The 16,869-nt window shown below is 35.7% G+C and overlaps 1 protein-coding gene across 1 annotated transcript; it reads left to right on the top strand.

The window, feature by feature from the left end:
- Nucleotides 1–3,130: 3,130 nt before the first annotated feature.
- Nucleotides 3,131–8,440, top strand: lipt2 (lipoyl(octanoyl) transferase 2). Its single transcript, XM_028799393.2, has 2 exons — nt 3,131–4,301; nt 6,455–8,440. The coding sequence occupies exons 1-2, from the start codon at nt 3,845–3,847 to the stop codon at nt 6,724–6,726; spliced, it is 729 nt and encodes a 242-aa protein (XP_028655226.1). The 5' UTR covers nt 3,131–3,844; the 3' UTR covers nt 6,727–8,440.
- Nucleotides 8,441–16,869: the final 8,429 nt, after the last annotated feature.

Here is a 16,869-nt window from a genome sequence, read left to right as displayed (position 1 = left end):
AGTGCACATGGAGAAGATGTGAAGTTATATTCTTGTAATTTGAAGTCCGGGTTCCCAGCCGCCACAGTACACTGTCTGCTTATATGGGTGTGTGAGTTGACTTACACAGATCCTTTAGTACATCCAAGTGCCCCAAAAGGAATTTCATGTGGAAGACAAAGAATACGACAGGTCCCATCATAGTTAGAACAGCCCCACGGCAGACTTGTATCAGCTTCAACTTCATCTGGAAATACAATGACATATAAAATGAATTTGATTTAACTCTTTAGTCTTTGTTTTTTAGTAGTGAAAATGTTGAGGCTAAATAACAACATTTTCTGAACTTTTTCTCCAACACAAGGTCAGATAGAAAAAGCAAAACATTCAGAATGAAATTATTAGTAATTTTCTGAACCTATTTTCCCCAACACAAGATCGGGGAGAAACAACAAAACAATCAGAAGCAAAGAATAGATAAAGCATGTACAATTGTGGCATATAACCTTAGAAATAACAGTTCTATAATGACGTTTTAGTGGTCTATCTGGTTCTTTGTTGAACCATTGCTTCACAAAAATCCATTTCAATATGGGAAGGGTTTTTTGCATTAGAAATTGGTTCTTTGTGCTTTGAAAGCATTCATAATCTGTGGACAAAATAGAAATCTTTAACATATGGTAGACTACCTATCAGGATAGAAGAGATCAAGAAAAACAGAACTTAGCCCATGTTATTATATGTAGGAAAAGTCTGTTTAAACTCAGGAACCCATTGGTATTTCTCTGTAATAATCTATTCATGCTTATTTATGGAGACTGTTATGGATATAAATAAACAAAGGTTCTTTTTAGAGCCTTTTTTTGATGACTTTGGCACTGATGAAGAACCACTCTGATGCCTTTATTTTTAAGAGTATACTTCAAATAAATGCTTATTTTTATTATGTTATTTCCAAATTCAGAATTATTTTATGCAAGAGTATTCAATAAGCAGATAAAAGCAAGATTAGTTGCCCAAGCTACAGAGTGATTTCTAGATTAGCTGTGTAAGAGATTTCTGTATTTGATCTGAGATGGAACTGTTAACACAACAGCAAAGGTAAAACTGTAGGAGCAGCAATAAGTCACAGTGGGCATTTAAGGTAAGCCAGGTCTCAGTTATAACATGTTTAAAAAGTTTGCACTATTTTTTATAGGTGTCTTACAACACATGAGTCACTTAGAAAAATTATGTAAGCATGATTGTGATCATATTCAAAAACTAAAGGCCATTTCAAAGATAGACAAATGAGACTGGCATATGCCACTTAATAGGAATGTATCTCTTTATTTTATAAAGTCTATGAGACTAACAAACCTGAAATTAGTAGATGGCAGAGCGACGGGCACTGCGCAGACTCCTGTCAATTATGAAAAATCCACTGCATCCACTAAACAGTGTCATCTCCAAACAGAAGAGCAGCTTCAGTGACAGACTGCTGTCACTGTCCTGCTCCACTGACAGACTGAGGACATCGTTCCTCCCCCAAACTATGCGACTCTTCAATTCCACACGGGGGGGGGTAAACGTTAACATTATTCAAAGTTATTGTCTGTTTTTACCTACATTTTTATTACTCTTTAATTTAATATTGTTTTTTGTATCAGTATGCTGCTGCTGGAGTATGTGAATTTCCCCTTGGGATTAATAAAGTATCTATCTATCTATCTATCTATCATTCTATCTATGGGACAGAAGAATGACCATAAAATTCTATACTGTATGTTGCATACAGTCAATCCTCCGCACAATTCTAACTGCCTGCAGAGCAGGGATATAGCTCCTCCAAAATCTTGAATCTCCACAGGTGTAGTTTGGAAAGAATTTTTCTAATGTAAAATTTACCATCTATGTCAAATGATTTTGGAGCATACATTAAATTCTACTGTATATAAGAATGAATAATAAAATATTAAAAACAAAACAATAAAACCTTACCTCTTATGTAAAATGCCAACAAAGCCAGAAGGATCAATTGCTGAAACTTCATGTCTGCTGAATATGACTTCTGCTGACAAGAAAAGTAGGTTTAAAAGTCACAAACTGTTTAATATACTCTAACCTGCAACACACACACACACAAGAACGTTGGTAATTCAATAAAAGGAAGAAAACATTTAAATTACATCAATAAATTCAACAAGTATTCTCCAATTTAATAATGTGAATAAAAAGACATTGTTTCTGCTAAGAAAAAAGTTTGTGTTGTGAGACCAGACATATACCAGACTATAGCATTTTTTCATAATATGTTTCACTTGATTTTAAATGATCACATGCCATCCAGGAATTGTTAATTAACTTATTAACAAAATAATGTCTGGTTCTTTTTTTTTCTTTATCCATTTAAGACAAATCCTTCATTCATTCACTCATGAATAGAGTTGAGTAAGTCTCTTCTAGCAGCATCATGTGCAAGGCTGGTACAGACCATGGCTGTGAAGCCAGGCCATCACGGGACAACTTGAAGAGTTTCCATTAAACCATTCATTCAGGTCTTAGTCGGGCATCAATGGGCATTGGTTTCTGTCAAAAAAAAAATTAAATTGAGTGTCCCATAATTCTGACCTAGTATCCGTATAGCACTGCGTGACCAGACGTTCAAGTTTCACTGGGGCAGCCTCGACCTTTTCTGAGAAGCAACTTAACAATATTTCCCAGTTTTAATTGAATTCCCATGTAAAATCGTTTTATTGTGCAGCAAACATAACTCAGCTGTTAGGCCTACATACATCAAACCAGCAATGACAAGAAAGACAAGAAAATCAGTGGTCCACCGACCCCGATCTTCAATAAAATGTATATTGAATACCCGAAACCCCATCCGGCATCTAAATAATATACAAATATGAGCGCGCCAAATACTCCGAGGACCAGGCTCGATTAAGAAGTTGTATATACAACGTAAGGGGGACCAAAAAGCCGAAAAAAAACATAGAGAGTGCTGGCAACTTATAGTTTAAGCATTGTGCAGCATATGCGTTTATTTATGAAGATGGGCTTTTTCCCGTCCTGATTCTTCTCTGATGATGAGACAAAGTAAGCATTAAACAAACGAGGATGGGCATTATGCGTCTTTATGAGTTAACACACATACATACACATTTGGAACTTAAAAATGTCTGGTCACCCTAATATAGCTGCGACACCTTGCATGGTCAGTTAACCATCATACTGGGTGTAAAACATGTGAATGTTCAAAAACCATACATACAGTGCCTCCTACTCAAAAAAAAAATGGACCTATGAGACAGCCGAGCTTAGCGCGCGTCACGGACCTAATTATTCTATTTGTCATGTGACGGACATTGTTAATAAAGTTCTAGATTGAAAATGACGGTCACGTGAAACAATAAACATGGCGGCTTAACCGAGGCTTGCATAGTATAATTTGAACTCTGTAGTACTCAAATAAGTATAAAATCAGCGAAAAAATAGTTAAGGGGATTGGTGACCAGAGTGCCTAATCGATCAGTTACTCTAAAGCGATTTCTTAAGGCGTTCGACATTACGCAGAAATAACGTCTGTGTTTGTAAGTGGTTAGAATAAATATACCCCAACGATATTGACTGAAGGCAGAATGTATTCAGTTCTATACGTCGGTTATCTTCCATAACCATTATTCACAATACAGTTACTTACACCTTGTGTTGTCTTTCTCGTTTTACTGGTGATTATTGTTACTTTATTAAATTACACGATTTATCCACTTTTGAAATCGTGCTTCCTGCAGTAGTTATTCTTAACAGCGACAATGCAGCTATCCAAGGCGTGGTGTTTATTTTGTTGAGACGTTTAAGTGCAGTTTGTACATATTAAAATATGGCATACTCAAAATCTTTAATTCAGATTGTAAACCTTGGACGAATTTCTTACGGACATGCCTTGCAAGTTCAGCAGAAATACATTCGTCACCACTTGGATAACTTGAATGTACAAAATCGCCCAATAATAAACACGCTGATTTTATGTGAACATCCTCCAGTTTACACCATTGGTATCAGAAATGCCCCTTACCCAATAGAAGAGGAAGAACGACTGAAAAGTTTTGGGGCCGAGTTTTTCCGTACAAATAGAGGTGGACTTATAACGTTTCATGGCCCGGGACAGTTAGTTTGCTATCCTATTCTGAATCTCGCCTGCTTCAAGAAGAGCATCCGTTGGTATGTTTGTCAGCTGGAAAAGACTTTGATAAACCTGTGTGGCACGTTTGGGCTGAAGGCTTCTACCTCATCTGATACCGGCGTGTGGGTTGACAATAAGAAAATATGTGCAATTGGTAAGCACAACAGGTGTTATCAATGATTTTTATAGCTAATTTAATTTTTATTAAAGTGGGAATTGAAGAGGGAGGAATGGGTCATAAACCTTTAAAGAACGAAATGCTTCTGCTGTGTAATTTTATAATAAAGTAAGAATCAGATAATCGTAAAGTCAGATTTTAATTTATGGTGCTATTTTAATAAAATAAGAATCAAATAATAATGAAATAAAATTTTAATGTAGCTTTTTATAAAATTACATTCACACTATAAAAATCTACGGGCTTTGTAATCACCTTCCTAATTTTTGATTTTACTATACTTTCAACATTTATTCAGTTTATTATTAAAATAATCAGGGCAGGTGATACCTTAAATCCAGCCATGAAAACCAACAATATACAGTATGTGCCACTTCACTAAAATCTAAGGTATTTAACACAGAATAAATGAGGACCTTCAGGTACTTTGTACATTGGTAATTGTTTTTGCGTCTTTGGAGCAACCCTGACAACATTTTTCTCAAAATATACTCAGGTTACTTCATCTTTCTTTTCATCTTTTCACACTTTTTTGTGGGATTGGCGTGCCTGATCAACCTTCTCCAAACAGCTCAGTCCTTCATCTGCTCCCCGGTGAGACCCTTTTCTTTCAGATCTTCTTTTACTTTAGCCATCCACCTCCGTTTTTGTCTCCCTCACCTTCTCTTCTGCCGTACTTCCATTCCCATTACTCTTTTGCCCACATATTCATTGCCTCTGCTCATCACATGTCTATGCAACTTCAACATACTTTCCTATATGTTCTTAGTTATGTGTCTCAATTTTATTGTACCTCTGATTGTCTCATTTTCCTTTTTTGTAGCTCCACACATCCATCTCAACATTATTATTTCTGCCACATCTAACTTCTTCTCCTGTGCTTCCTTCACTGGCCAAGTCTTAACTTCATACATCATTGCTGGTTAAGGACTGTCTTTAAAACCTTACCTTTAACCTTCACCTCGATTCTTCAATCACAGAGGACCCCTGATACCTTCTTTTCGTTGTTCCATCCACACTGCACTTGACAGGTTATCTTTGCATTTGATTTTTTTTTATCTTCGGCTATCACTGATACTAGAGATATACAATTCAATTTTTCAGACAAAGACTAACAAGCAATCTTTAAAGCTCATGTTTATACCTCCACGTTCAGACTCACAAATAGTAGTACATATTGAATCCCAGTCTGTATTTAATCCAGATGTAGTTAGCATTGCATTCAACATTGGACTCTTGTACAATTTTAACCATTCATCATGTTTGCTGATTTTAAAGTTGCAAGATTTTACTTTATTGCTGAGGGAGAACTAGGTTTGTTATTAACATATTCCTTTCTTTTTGTCTACTCCTTGAGAGGGTGTTTAAATTTGAAAGTCACATTAACAAGTAATTTCACCATTTGTCATTTTGTTTAATGTTAATGTATGACAAACACCATTGCTTGACTTCAGTCAGATGTAAAAAGTGTGTATGTTAGGCATACAACAGCATTTCAAAATGTAAGGCAAGAATACCTTATGGACTTGTACATATATTAAGGCTAGTATGTTTATTAGTAAAAGACTTAGTTAAGTACTACTTTTCCTCTTAACACTTAAGTTTGTTGTGGCATGTGTTCAATCAACTAAGATATCCACCACCACCCTGAATAAATCCATGTCAAGGCACTTCAGTCAGGCTGTTACAGTTCTTCTGAAATATAATTAAGCTTAATTTGTCTTTCTTTATTGATCATGGAGTTCAACACAATTTATTCTAGCAAAGAAGTGCTTGGGTTCCATATCACACCTTTTTATGACATGACTGTACTCCTGTACCAGTTGGTGATTAATTTCAGAAAGGATTGTGCCATTGACATGAGGAAATCAGAGGACAATATGCACTCATGTGGCTATGGCTCCTTAACTCAGGCGTGTTAACCTTACATTTTGTAATACGCTTGTAATTTAGTTTGTTCCATTGTCATAATGTATGGGTCTAAAGTAGACATTGATTAAATAAGGATTACTGTATTTGTTAATTATACAGATACAATTGTGACTTTCTCAGAAAGTAACTCCATGTATTGTAACCTATTTTAATAATATAATAGTAATATAATAATGATACAATGTTGTCATTTTTAGGTATCCACTGTGGCAGATATATTACTTCACATGGTTTGGCATTGAACTGTAACACGGATATGACGTGGTTTAAGCACATTGTACCATGTGGAATTGTTAATAAAGGAGTCACCTCATTGTCCCAGGAACTGAAGAGAGACGTTACTGTCATAGAAGCCATACCACCATTTCTTGATGCTTTTCTGGAGGAGTTTAACTGTACTTTATCTTTTTCAGAGGAAGTAAAATTGAAAGGATTGGAAGAGCCAACCAAAAGAATTAACAATCAGTAATCATCGCTTGATAATTTTACAGTGCCTTGCAGCATCACCTAATGGTTAAAAGGAATAAAGGAATTTGTGTCAAGAATATTGTTCAGTTATATACAACAAGTGAATTGCAGTAGATAAGTGTATCCTTAAAATGTACAATAGGGATTTTCATTGGTAAACATAACTTTCCATAAAGTATACCATAAGCAATAGTTGCTTATTGTTATACCTTGCAAACCTATAAATGATGTACAGTTTAAACCAAAAAGATACTAAAATGTTCATTACTCATATCAACTGATACACTTTATTCCATAAAGTTTTCACTTAATATTTGTTATTCCAGCCTTGTTCAGGTCAGACACCAACTCCTTGTGAACCTGTGCTGGACTAAGAGGGTTTGAAAATATGATATTGTTTTTTTTTTGTTTCCCATATATGTGCACAAAGCAATGAAACAGAGTACATGTTTCTTTTTTAAATTAATACTGTTTTAACCTTCTGTTTTACTACTTCATATACCACCATATACAGCATTCATATACATAAAATTTTAATACCATGTACAGTTTATGCATACAGCATCAAACATTTCATGCTGTTAGTTTTAGGGTGTGAAAACGTAAAGAAGTTTTATCTGGAAGGTTGCTGGTTCAAATCCTATCCCGTTACTGCCAGAAGGGATCCTGTTCCATTAGGCCCTGGAGCAAGGCCCTTAACCTGAAAATTCACATTACTGAGAATATAGAAAATTAAATTAATTAATGTACGGTTCACTCATAATGTTTATGATTTTTGTTTTTCACTGATTATAGTATACATCTGCTCAATTTGTGCAAATAAGAGTCAATTATGAAATAATATGAAAGTATACCTTTGATTTAAATGATTGTATTTTCTTGAAGTGTTTGTCTTAACCATACTTTCCTATGGTATCTATCTACAACAGAGTAGTGTTTTTGCTTATGATATTTTATTTAATTGATTATTTTATGTGATTGTTAAAATAAACCTCCAATTTTTCTTTTTCATTTGTTGTCTTTTAGGTGAATGCAGCTAAAACGTTAAAATTAACAGAACATGTCTTACTGCATATTTAGTTGATGACTTTCCTTTAAAACAGGGTTGACAAACTCAGGGCTTGGAGGGCATTAGTGGCTGCAGGTTTTTGTTCCAGCCACTATCTTAATTAGGAATGAGTTATTACTTCTGCCAATTTAACATACATTTGCCATAATTGTAACTATAATTGACTTACTTAATTGTTTTATTTGCACCTTAACCAGCAACCAAAAAATATAAAGAGATTTAAAACAAGCCAATGGATAACCAGCTACTCAGGGGTCTCAAAGAGTCCTGGAGTCAAATTTACTAAATGCCGATTTCTGGTCTTTTTTTGTGTGCGCAGAAGTTTTATAAATCTGACCTCAGGACTGTTTGAATCCACTGCGTTAGCTGGTCATCATTTGGCTTGTTTCAGATCTCTTTAAATTTCCATGCAGAAGTTGGATTTATTAAAAAAAAAAAAAAATGAAGGGAAAACGTACATATAGTTATGGCAACTGTGACCTGTCAATGCGCAACATTTCATGTTAACTGGGAAATGACGACAACCTTGAACAAGTATGTAAATGCAGCCAAACCAACTAAATGATAACTTGTGTATAGTAATTCATATCACTAAACCATTGGTACAATGTGCATTGAAGTGACAACCATAATAAACCTTAAAGGTAATGAACATGATGTGCAGACTCTATTTTACTTCCCTTTTAAGATGACCAATTCTGTGTATTTGCACTGAAGAACTTTTTGGTTTTTCATCAGTTTATATCGGCCATATGTTGTCACTTCTCGGGGAACTGGCTGACAGGTCAGGAATATCTCAAGTCAAGTTTCACTCAATCAGGCCTGCTGTGCTGGGAGCCACTAACCAACCAAGCTAGTACATTCAGTTTTTGTGTGGTGTGGGTTCACATACATAAAAAATAACATTTTGCCAACATAAAAAAGCAATTTGCAGTAGTGTCCGGTTCTCCTGACATAATCAGAGCACTTTACTGCACTCTTTGCAGTAATGGCACTTGGAGGGGAAAGAAAGCCACTTTTGTTAACTATAAACAGTTACATTCCATTAACACACAAGTCATAGGACATTGTGGCTCTATTGCCTAGATCAACTCATCATTCTTTTATTTTGAGGCAAAGTAGCCTTGGCAGACGGGGTGATAATGAATGTGGTGGCTGTTGTGTTGCTAAGGTGACTAGCTGAACCCTCAGTCTTTGTACCCACTTTGATACTGCCACCTTATGCAGAGGAGGGGCAATACAATATCATACATGCTGTTGCACACTCAGTTGCGGAGTGCAGCATACAACTCAATGCGTCAGGAGAGAGTCTGCAGCATTGCTATTGAATATGTATGAGGTTGATTAGCATAGTCCACATATGGTTGTTTGGATTTAAAGCATATTCACTTATACACATTTACAAGATAATTGTAATATATAAAGGTAAATTGTGTAGAAATGTGTGTTTGGCAAGTTTTGTAAATCCGATTTTTTTTGGTGACGCAGATTTTAACGCTTGAGTCTATGCAAACTTTTATAAATGAGACCCATTGTTTACTCTGGTTTGTTAGTGTTCTCATTCTGCCACACCAGTCATTTCCAAAACTGATTTTTTTTTCTCTGTGTTTATCATTCGGATGCTTTGCAGACCATGTCAGCTCAGTATTTCTCAGAACTTCAATTTTTGGCTGTTCAACTATTTTTCTAGAAAGAAAGGTGTCTAATTTAGCTGTTCACATGTTGGCTTGCTTTACATCTCATTATAATTTGTCTACTTCGTAAAAAAAAAGGCAAAAACGATTTAAAATTCAGGTCAATTAAAATTGTGCGAACATAGTAATTTTATATTAGCATTAGTAATTGGTCAATAACTAAGAAAGTAGTTGGTGTGCTTTATAGGTTTCTTCTTCTAATAAGTTATTTTAGATTATTTTCAATCATCTGCTTAAATATATCTAGAAGTTCTTTTCTTTTTACAAGCATTTGAAAATCAGCAGTTAAACCTGTACTTTAATCAAATACTAGTACTCAGAACAATGCATATGAGATAGATAGATAGATAGATAGATAGATAGATAGATAGATAGATAGATAGATAGATAGATAGATAGATAGATAGATAGACTTTTTTGCCCCCCAACGGGAAAATTAAAACTTTACAGAAGCCCGGGAGAGAGAGAAAATATTTTTAAAAAATATATCTAAATATATTTTGTATCAATTAATATTTTTGGAAAATGTATTATTGCGTTGTTGTATACATGCATATATTTTTATTGCAGAATGTATACATCTTTTTTCGTTTGCATCACTGAATATTTTTATATGATTATTTCTTGTCAGTTATAAATAAATATGGTCTTTGTCATATTTTTTCATTTACAGATACAGAATAGAATGTTTTATAAAACAAACGATTTTATACAAAAATAGTATTTAACAAGATAATGGGAGAGATATTAAAAAAACTGAAAAATAAGAATACATTCAAAATATAGAAAGCATAATGGAAATTTATCCAGCAAACTACTATGCTAGTACTATTATAAAATAATGTTAACTTTTTTTTTTTTTTTAAATAAAATGTCCCACAACAAAAAAGAGGCAGAAACAAACTTTCAAGTGCATAAATAGCGTGCCGTTACCAATTGAGATGAGCCAATAAAGTCACCCTGTGTTTGTTAATAAAGTTTCTGAATTCAAAAATCAAAATCAGAATGGCGGAGCCAACGAATTACATGCTGTCTTGGTATACAAGTTATTTTCCTAATATTTAAGTTGTTGTGTGTGTACTAAACCATAAGTATTATCGAGTCCAGCATAACTGCAGTGGAAAAATAATGCAGCAATCTGACCTTCCTTCATTTCTGACTTATGTTCGGGTACAGGAATAAGTGCGTTGTTTCTTTTCAGGTTCAATGGGAAATGCGAGTTTCACTGTTTCCCAATGGTATAATGAGGAGGGTTTTTTTTAACTCGAATTTTGTCAGTTGCGATGAAAACAATAATTTATTTACCTGATTTAATTTTATAAGTAGAAAAAATACATTTAATTCTGATGCCGCATTGCATTAGAACTGATATGATATTCAATAAAATGGGGTTCCTAGTTGCCTTTTTCAAGAGAAAAATTCTAATTTTATTATCTGTTTGCAGAAGGTCAACAGTCGCTGCTTCTTTCTGTCAAAATTCCGACTGAGGATGTCGCATCTTCACAGATCTGAAAATGTCCCCATCACTCGACTGCTGTTTAAACACGAGCCTTATCAGTTCAGTTTCGAGCACGCGCAATCCAGCTCGCTTTGGGCTCAGCGCGCAGCTCCAGTTTAATGCAAAGTTACCATAACGGTCATACGAGGGGTTTACTTAAAGTAACCAGTTAATCTTACACAATAGTCTTTGAAGATTTGGGAAGGAAAAAATATGTAGACATGAGATGAAACATGCAAACTCCACACAGGAAACGGAAAACGAATTCTGGTCAGTGAAACCGTGTGCACCTTATTAAAATTAAGTTTATACAGATTAAATAATGTACAGTCCAAAGACATACAGGCATATTGGATTGGCAATGCTAAATAGGCCTTAGTGTGTGTGTGTCTGTATGTATGTTCACTCTGCAATGGACCTTCCAGGGCTTGTTCGTTTCCTTGCACCTGATGCCTGCTAGGATAAGCTCAATCTTTTCCAACCCCACTCTGGATAAGCAGGTTTGGAAAATAAATGAATGGGTTATCATTTTATTATTTTCAAGCAAGGAAAAAAATCTTAAATTCCTGTTAAATTAAAGTGTGTACACTCTGTGTTACACAGTCATTGACAGTAGCCTCAGCATATATTGCAATATATGGAGAATCATATCATTGGCAACACAATGTAATGTCAGCAGAGCAAATTACAGCATGTTTTTTGTATGTAATATTAAATCCAGTTGAGTAGCAGAGTAGCATCGTCCATGAGACTATTGCAGGTCCCACATGCACACACACCCACGCGCACACTGGGCTAATTTGAAATCACTAGCACATCGTTTGGGACGTGGAAGAAAAAATGAATTACTCAAGATGAAAACCTGTGCAGACACTGCGAGACAAGACAGCAAACCTACTAATATCCACTGTGAAACCCAAGCCTGGAGAAGAGGGTGGGTTTGGTGTTTCTTTGAACCCTTGGTGAAGCAAAGCAGCCTTTTCAACTTCTGCACTGTGTGTGCTTTGAAGCAGAAAGGGAATGATTAATGGCTTTTGTTGCCTGATTGACTGCCACAAACGCCAGAGCAAATCAATTTCATGAAGGCATTTAATCAGTGTGGGAAAAAAGAACCCTCAATGCCCAAAACAGTTGTGCGTATGATCTTGCCAGCACTGACTTTATTGTGAATTTCTTTGGTGTTGTAGAGTAACTGTGATTCCTGTTTTCTGATTGTTCTTTACACTTATAGTGCTCTTAGTCATAGTGATGTATCCATAGTTACGAAACACTTTTTAAAATTCACCCAGCTAGAATTCATTAGCTTGTGGTTCTTCATGGTCTATTTTGTGCTTCATTTCAGGAGTCAACATTCTGGGCGCCCAGAATGCCCTTACCTTTCTCATGCTTCGTCATTTGTTAATGATAGGTCCAAAATTCTCCCTTTAATGTAATCTGTCATCATTGTGGAAGACTAGGCAGACCTGGGGTCATCTGTGTCATGATGAAATTCTATGGCTCATCTTTTGATTGTGGCATATACAAGGGACTGGTCCTGGTTCATTGACTAGGTGACAGTACATTTTCATATTGTGTCTAGTGTTAGAAATTCAGTGATATCACAACACGTACTCTTTGTCATTCTTACCATAGTGCAACCATCTTATCAGGCAAGTGTAATCAAGTTCAGGCTTGGATGTTCTGGAGACAATAGTAACCTATGCATCCTTTAAATTTTTACATAGAGTCGTTCAGTGTAACGTTTTCACTGTCCACAGTGACCAACGTGGTAAGGAACCTTCCGACTTGTGGTTGTCTACTTTGTTCATCCATAAACTCTTTTTAAAATATTACGTCAACAATTGCCACAAAGTCTGATTTTGTAAGTTATTATGAGTAAGCCATAATAATACCAAAGCCATGATGGCTCATCAGCTTGAAAGTACTTTGACGAAGGAGGGTCTTGCAGTCTATGAAAGAAATCCACCCCTCATCCCAGCCAGGCTGCAAACATACATAGTTATCTTATAAGGCAGACATTGATCACTTTTATCCATCCATCCCATCCAATTCATGCAATTGTGATTTTTTCATATAATTTGCATATTAATTAAACATGGGCCTTCTGTGTTGGGGCCTGTGCATCGAAATCCCTTAACTAATATTAAAGGTCAGCAGATTATATTAACATGTTCTTTCTTGAACTATCTGACTTTAGTTCATTTGTACCTGAGGCTCATGAACAGGAAGATGGATCAGAAATAATATGTAATACATAAATAATGATATATTAACAATTAAAGGCCTTTGGGATGGTTTGACTCACATGGCAATGTCTTGTTATGTGGAACATTTATAATATTTAGCTAAGCAAAAAGGATTATTATACAACAACAAAATTTACAGAGAAGGACAAACAAATTGTAATTGCTTTTACTACACTATTGGCACGTAGGCTTATCTTGCTCAACTGGAAGAATGATAACTCGCCTCTTTTAAGTCAGTAGATAACTGATGTTATATACTGTATTATCTAAAATTGAAAAAAAATCAAATTCTCACTTAGGGGATCTGTACAAAACTTTTTCAAAACCTGGCAGGATCTGATAAATAACATTTTAGAATAAGTGGATTCACTTTTTCTATTCTATTTTTATTTATTTACATTTTTTTACCATTATGTAAGTGCTACTCTGCTGTCTTTCTCATGGGTGGGGGTCGATTTGTTTCAAACAAGTTTTGTTAAACTTGACTTGCATGTATGGAATGTTTTTTGAATTTAATAAAATAAAATATAAAAAAAATTTACAGAATAGTAAATATACCATAATAAATAAGTAAATAAAAGTAAATACTGGTAGGCAGCAAAAGCAGAGATGTGGGCAACTTTTACGGATGCTTAAATGCAATCTGTCTTTAATTAGGAGAGCAGAGTGCTTGAAGAAGATAATTATAACTAAAAACTTAGAGCCTGGTTTGACCTCATGCCATGTATGTTAATATTATATGAAGAGTTGACCAGTTAATCATTTAAGTTTTCATGTTGTGCTCATGTGCTGTAAATGTTTAAAAGGTTCCTATTTTCTTTTAGCCTTATGCCTTGTATTGTCTTATTTTTCAGATCTTTACAATGGCAGAGGTGGAAGGATTACTAGTGTTTACCAATGTGTTTGGTGCTGCATTATTTCTACTCATCGTCTTCTATCATTGGCTTACCCTGCCAGATCCAGAACAAAAAAATATTGAAAAAGTATTCGATGCCAGGCCAAGGCGTAAACTTGAAAACTGGGGAAGAAGGCATGTCTTCACAAGAGTGTCTGAATCTGAATGAACTAATCAGTTTAATATTAAGAATTAGTCATTTTCAGTGTAATTTACCAATGCAACAATACAAGCTTTTTAAAAGGTTTGAAATAAGTGCAAGTATCCTGAATACATAAATCCCTTGTAAAAATAGGTTTGAGCCATGCACATTGTTCATTAGGAATTTTACTCAATAACTAGTCTGAGTGCCAATGGAAAGTGTGATTAGCACCATTACTCTTCTTAAGAAGAGACAAAGCACAACTCAAAATATGTGACTCAAGATGCAATGCTTTGAAATGTTGTGATAAAAACTTGTGACTCACACGGATTTACTTTCACTACTGGGGTTACATAATTTTCTGTCCTAGCTACCTGATTATGAAATAGACATTATGTTCTTTATGTCTTATATTCCTCTGAATAGGAATACACAATGTCATTGTTTAACTGAATAACTATATTATTACAACAGGAAAAAAAGAAACTTTCCAAATAAGATTTAAAAGAGTGCCCTAGCCAGATGCAAAAGCACAACACCTGATTTGCACTTGTAGAACAAAATAGAATTGATGATTTAATTTTCTAAATTACAATTCAGTTTTTACTTAACAGTACATATACAGTAGGAAAATTGAACAGTATTCTCACTGCCTAGGCTTGTGCACCCATTTCTTTTGATTTTTACAACATGCTTTAGTGTAAAATGTTGCTTTCTCTTGAACTTGATACAGTGCATCCAGAAAGTATTCACAGCGCATCACTTTTTCCACATTTTGTTATGTTACAGCCTTATTCCAAAATGGATTAAATTCATTTTTTTCCTTAGAATTCTACACACAACACCCCATAATGACAACGTGAAAAAAGTTTACTTGAGATTTTTGCAAATTTATTAAAAATAAAAAAATTGAGAAAGCACATGTACATAAGTATTCACAGCCTTTGCCATGAAGCTCAAAATTGAGCTCAGGTGCATCCTGTTTCCCCTGATCATCCTTGAGATGTTTCTGCAGCTTAATTGGAGTCCACCTGTGGTAAATTCAGTTGATTGGACATGATTTGGAAAGGCACACACCTGTCTATATAAGGTCCCACAGTTAACAGTTCATGTCAGAGCACAAACCAAGCATGAAGTCAAAGGAATTGTCTGTAGATCTCCGAGACAGGATTGTCTCGAGGCACAAATCTGGGGAAGGTTACAGAAAAATTTTTGCTGCTTTGAAGGTCCCAATGAGCACAGTGGCCTCCATTATCCGTAAGTGGAAGAAGTTCGAAACCACCAGGACTCTTCCTAGAGCTGGCCGGCCATCTAAACTGAGCAATCGGGGGAGAAGGGCCTTAGTCAGGGAGGTGACCAAGAACCCGATGGTCACTCTGTCAGAGTTCCAGAGGTCCTCTGTGGAGAGAAGAGAACCTTCCAGAAGGACAACCATCTCTGCAGCAATCCACCAATCAGGCTTGTATGGTAGAGTGGCCAGACGGAAGCCACTCCTTAGTAAAAGGCACATGGCAGCCCGCCTGGAGTTTGCCAAAAGGCACCTGAAGGACTCTCAGACCATGAGAAAGAAAATTCTCTGGTCTGATGAGACAAACATTAAACTCTTTGGTGTGAATGCCAGGCGTCACATTTGGAGGAAACCAGGCACCGCTCATCAGCAGGCCAATACCATCCCTACAGTGAAGCATGGGTGGCAGCATCATGCTGTGGGGATGTTTTTCAGAGGGAGGGACTGGGAGACTAGTCAGGATAAAGGGAAAGATGACTGCAGCAATGTACAGAGACATTCAGGATGAAACCTGTTCCAGAGCGCTCTTGACCTCAGACTGGGGCGACAGTTCATCTTTCAGCAGGGCAATGACCCTAAGCACACAGCCAAGATATCAAAGGAGTGGCTTCAGGGCAACCCTGTGAATGTCCTTGAGTGGCCCAGCCAGAGCCCAGACTTGAATCCGATTGAACATCTCTGGAGAGATCTTAAAATGGCTGTGCACTGACGCTTCCCATCCAACCTGATGGAGCTTGAGAGGTACTGCAAAGAGGAATGGGCGAAACTGGCCAAGGATAGGTGTGCCAAGCTTGTGGCATCATATTCAAAAAGACTTGAGGCTGTAATTGCTGACAAAGGTGCATCGACAAAGTATTGAGCAAAGGCTGTGAATACTTATGTACATGTGATTTCTCAGCTTTTTATTTTTAATAAATTTGCAAAAACCTCAAGTAAACTTTTTTCACATTGTCATTATGGGGTGTTGTGTGTATAATTCTGAGGAAAAAAATGAATTTAATCCATTTTGGAACAAGGCTGTAACATAACAAAATGTGGAAAAAGTGATGCGCTGTGAATACTTTCCGGATGCACTGTATATTCAGTTTCTCTAAAAATATCTGACATGTAATAACGGTAGTGCTATATGAATGAGCCACTTCTGTATACATAATTGTCTTGAATCCTAAATGAAAGGGAAAAAAACTAAAAAATAGTTCCAAATAACCCCAGAATTATAGTGGTTAACAATGCATTCTAGAAAGATCCTTCAAATTGGAAACTTAAATATACTGTATTTATATTTAGTTAATGTATACTTTAACTAAATTTC

The sequence above is a fragment of the Erpetoichthys calabaricus genome, chromosome 4 (assembly GCF_900747795.2).
Source record: "Erpetoichthys calabaricus chromosome 4, fErpCal1.3, whole genome shotgun sequence".
Taxonomy (NCBI): domain Eukaryota; kingdom Metazoa; phylum Chordata; class Cladistia; order Polypteriformes; family Polypteridae; genus Erpetoichthys; species Erpetoichthys calabaricus.
This window is presented reverse-complemented; position numbering and strand designations above follow the sequence as displayed.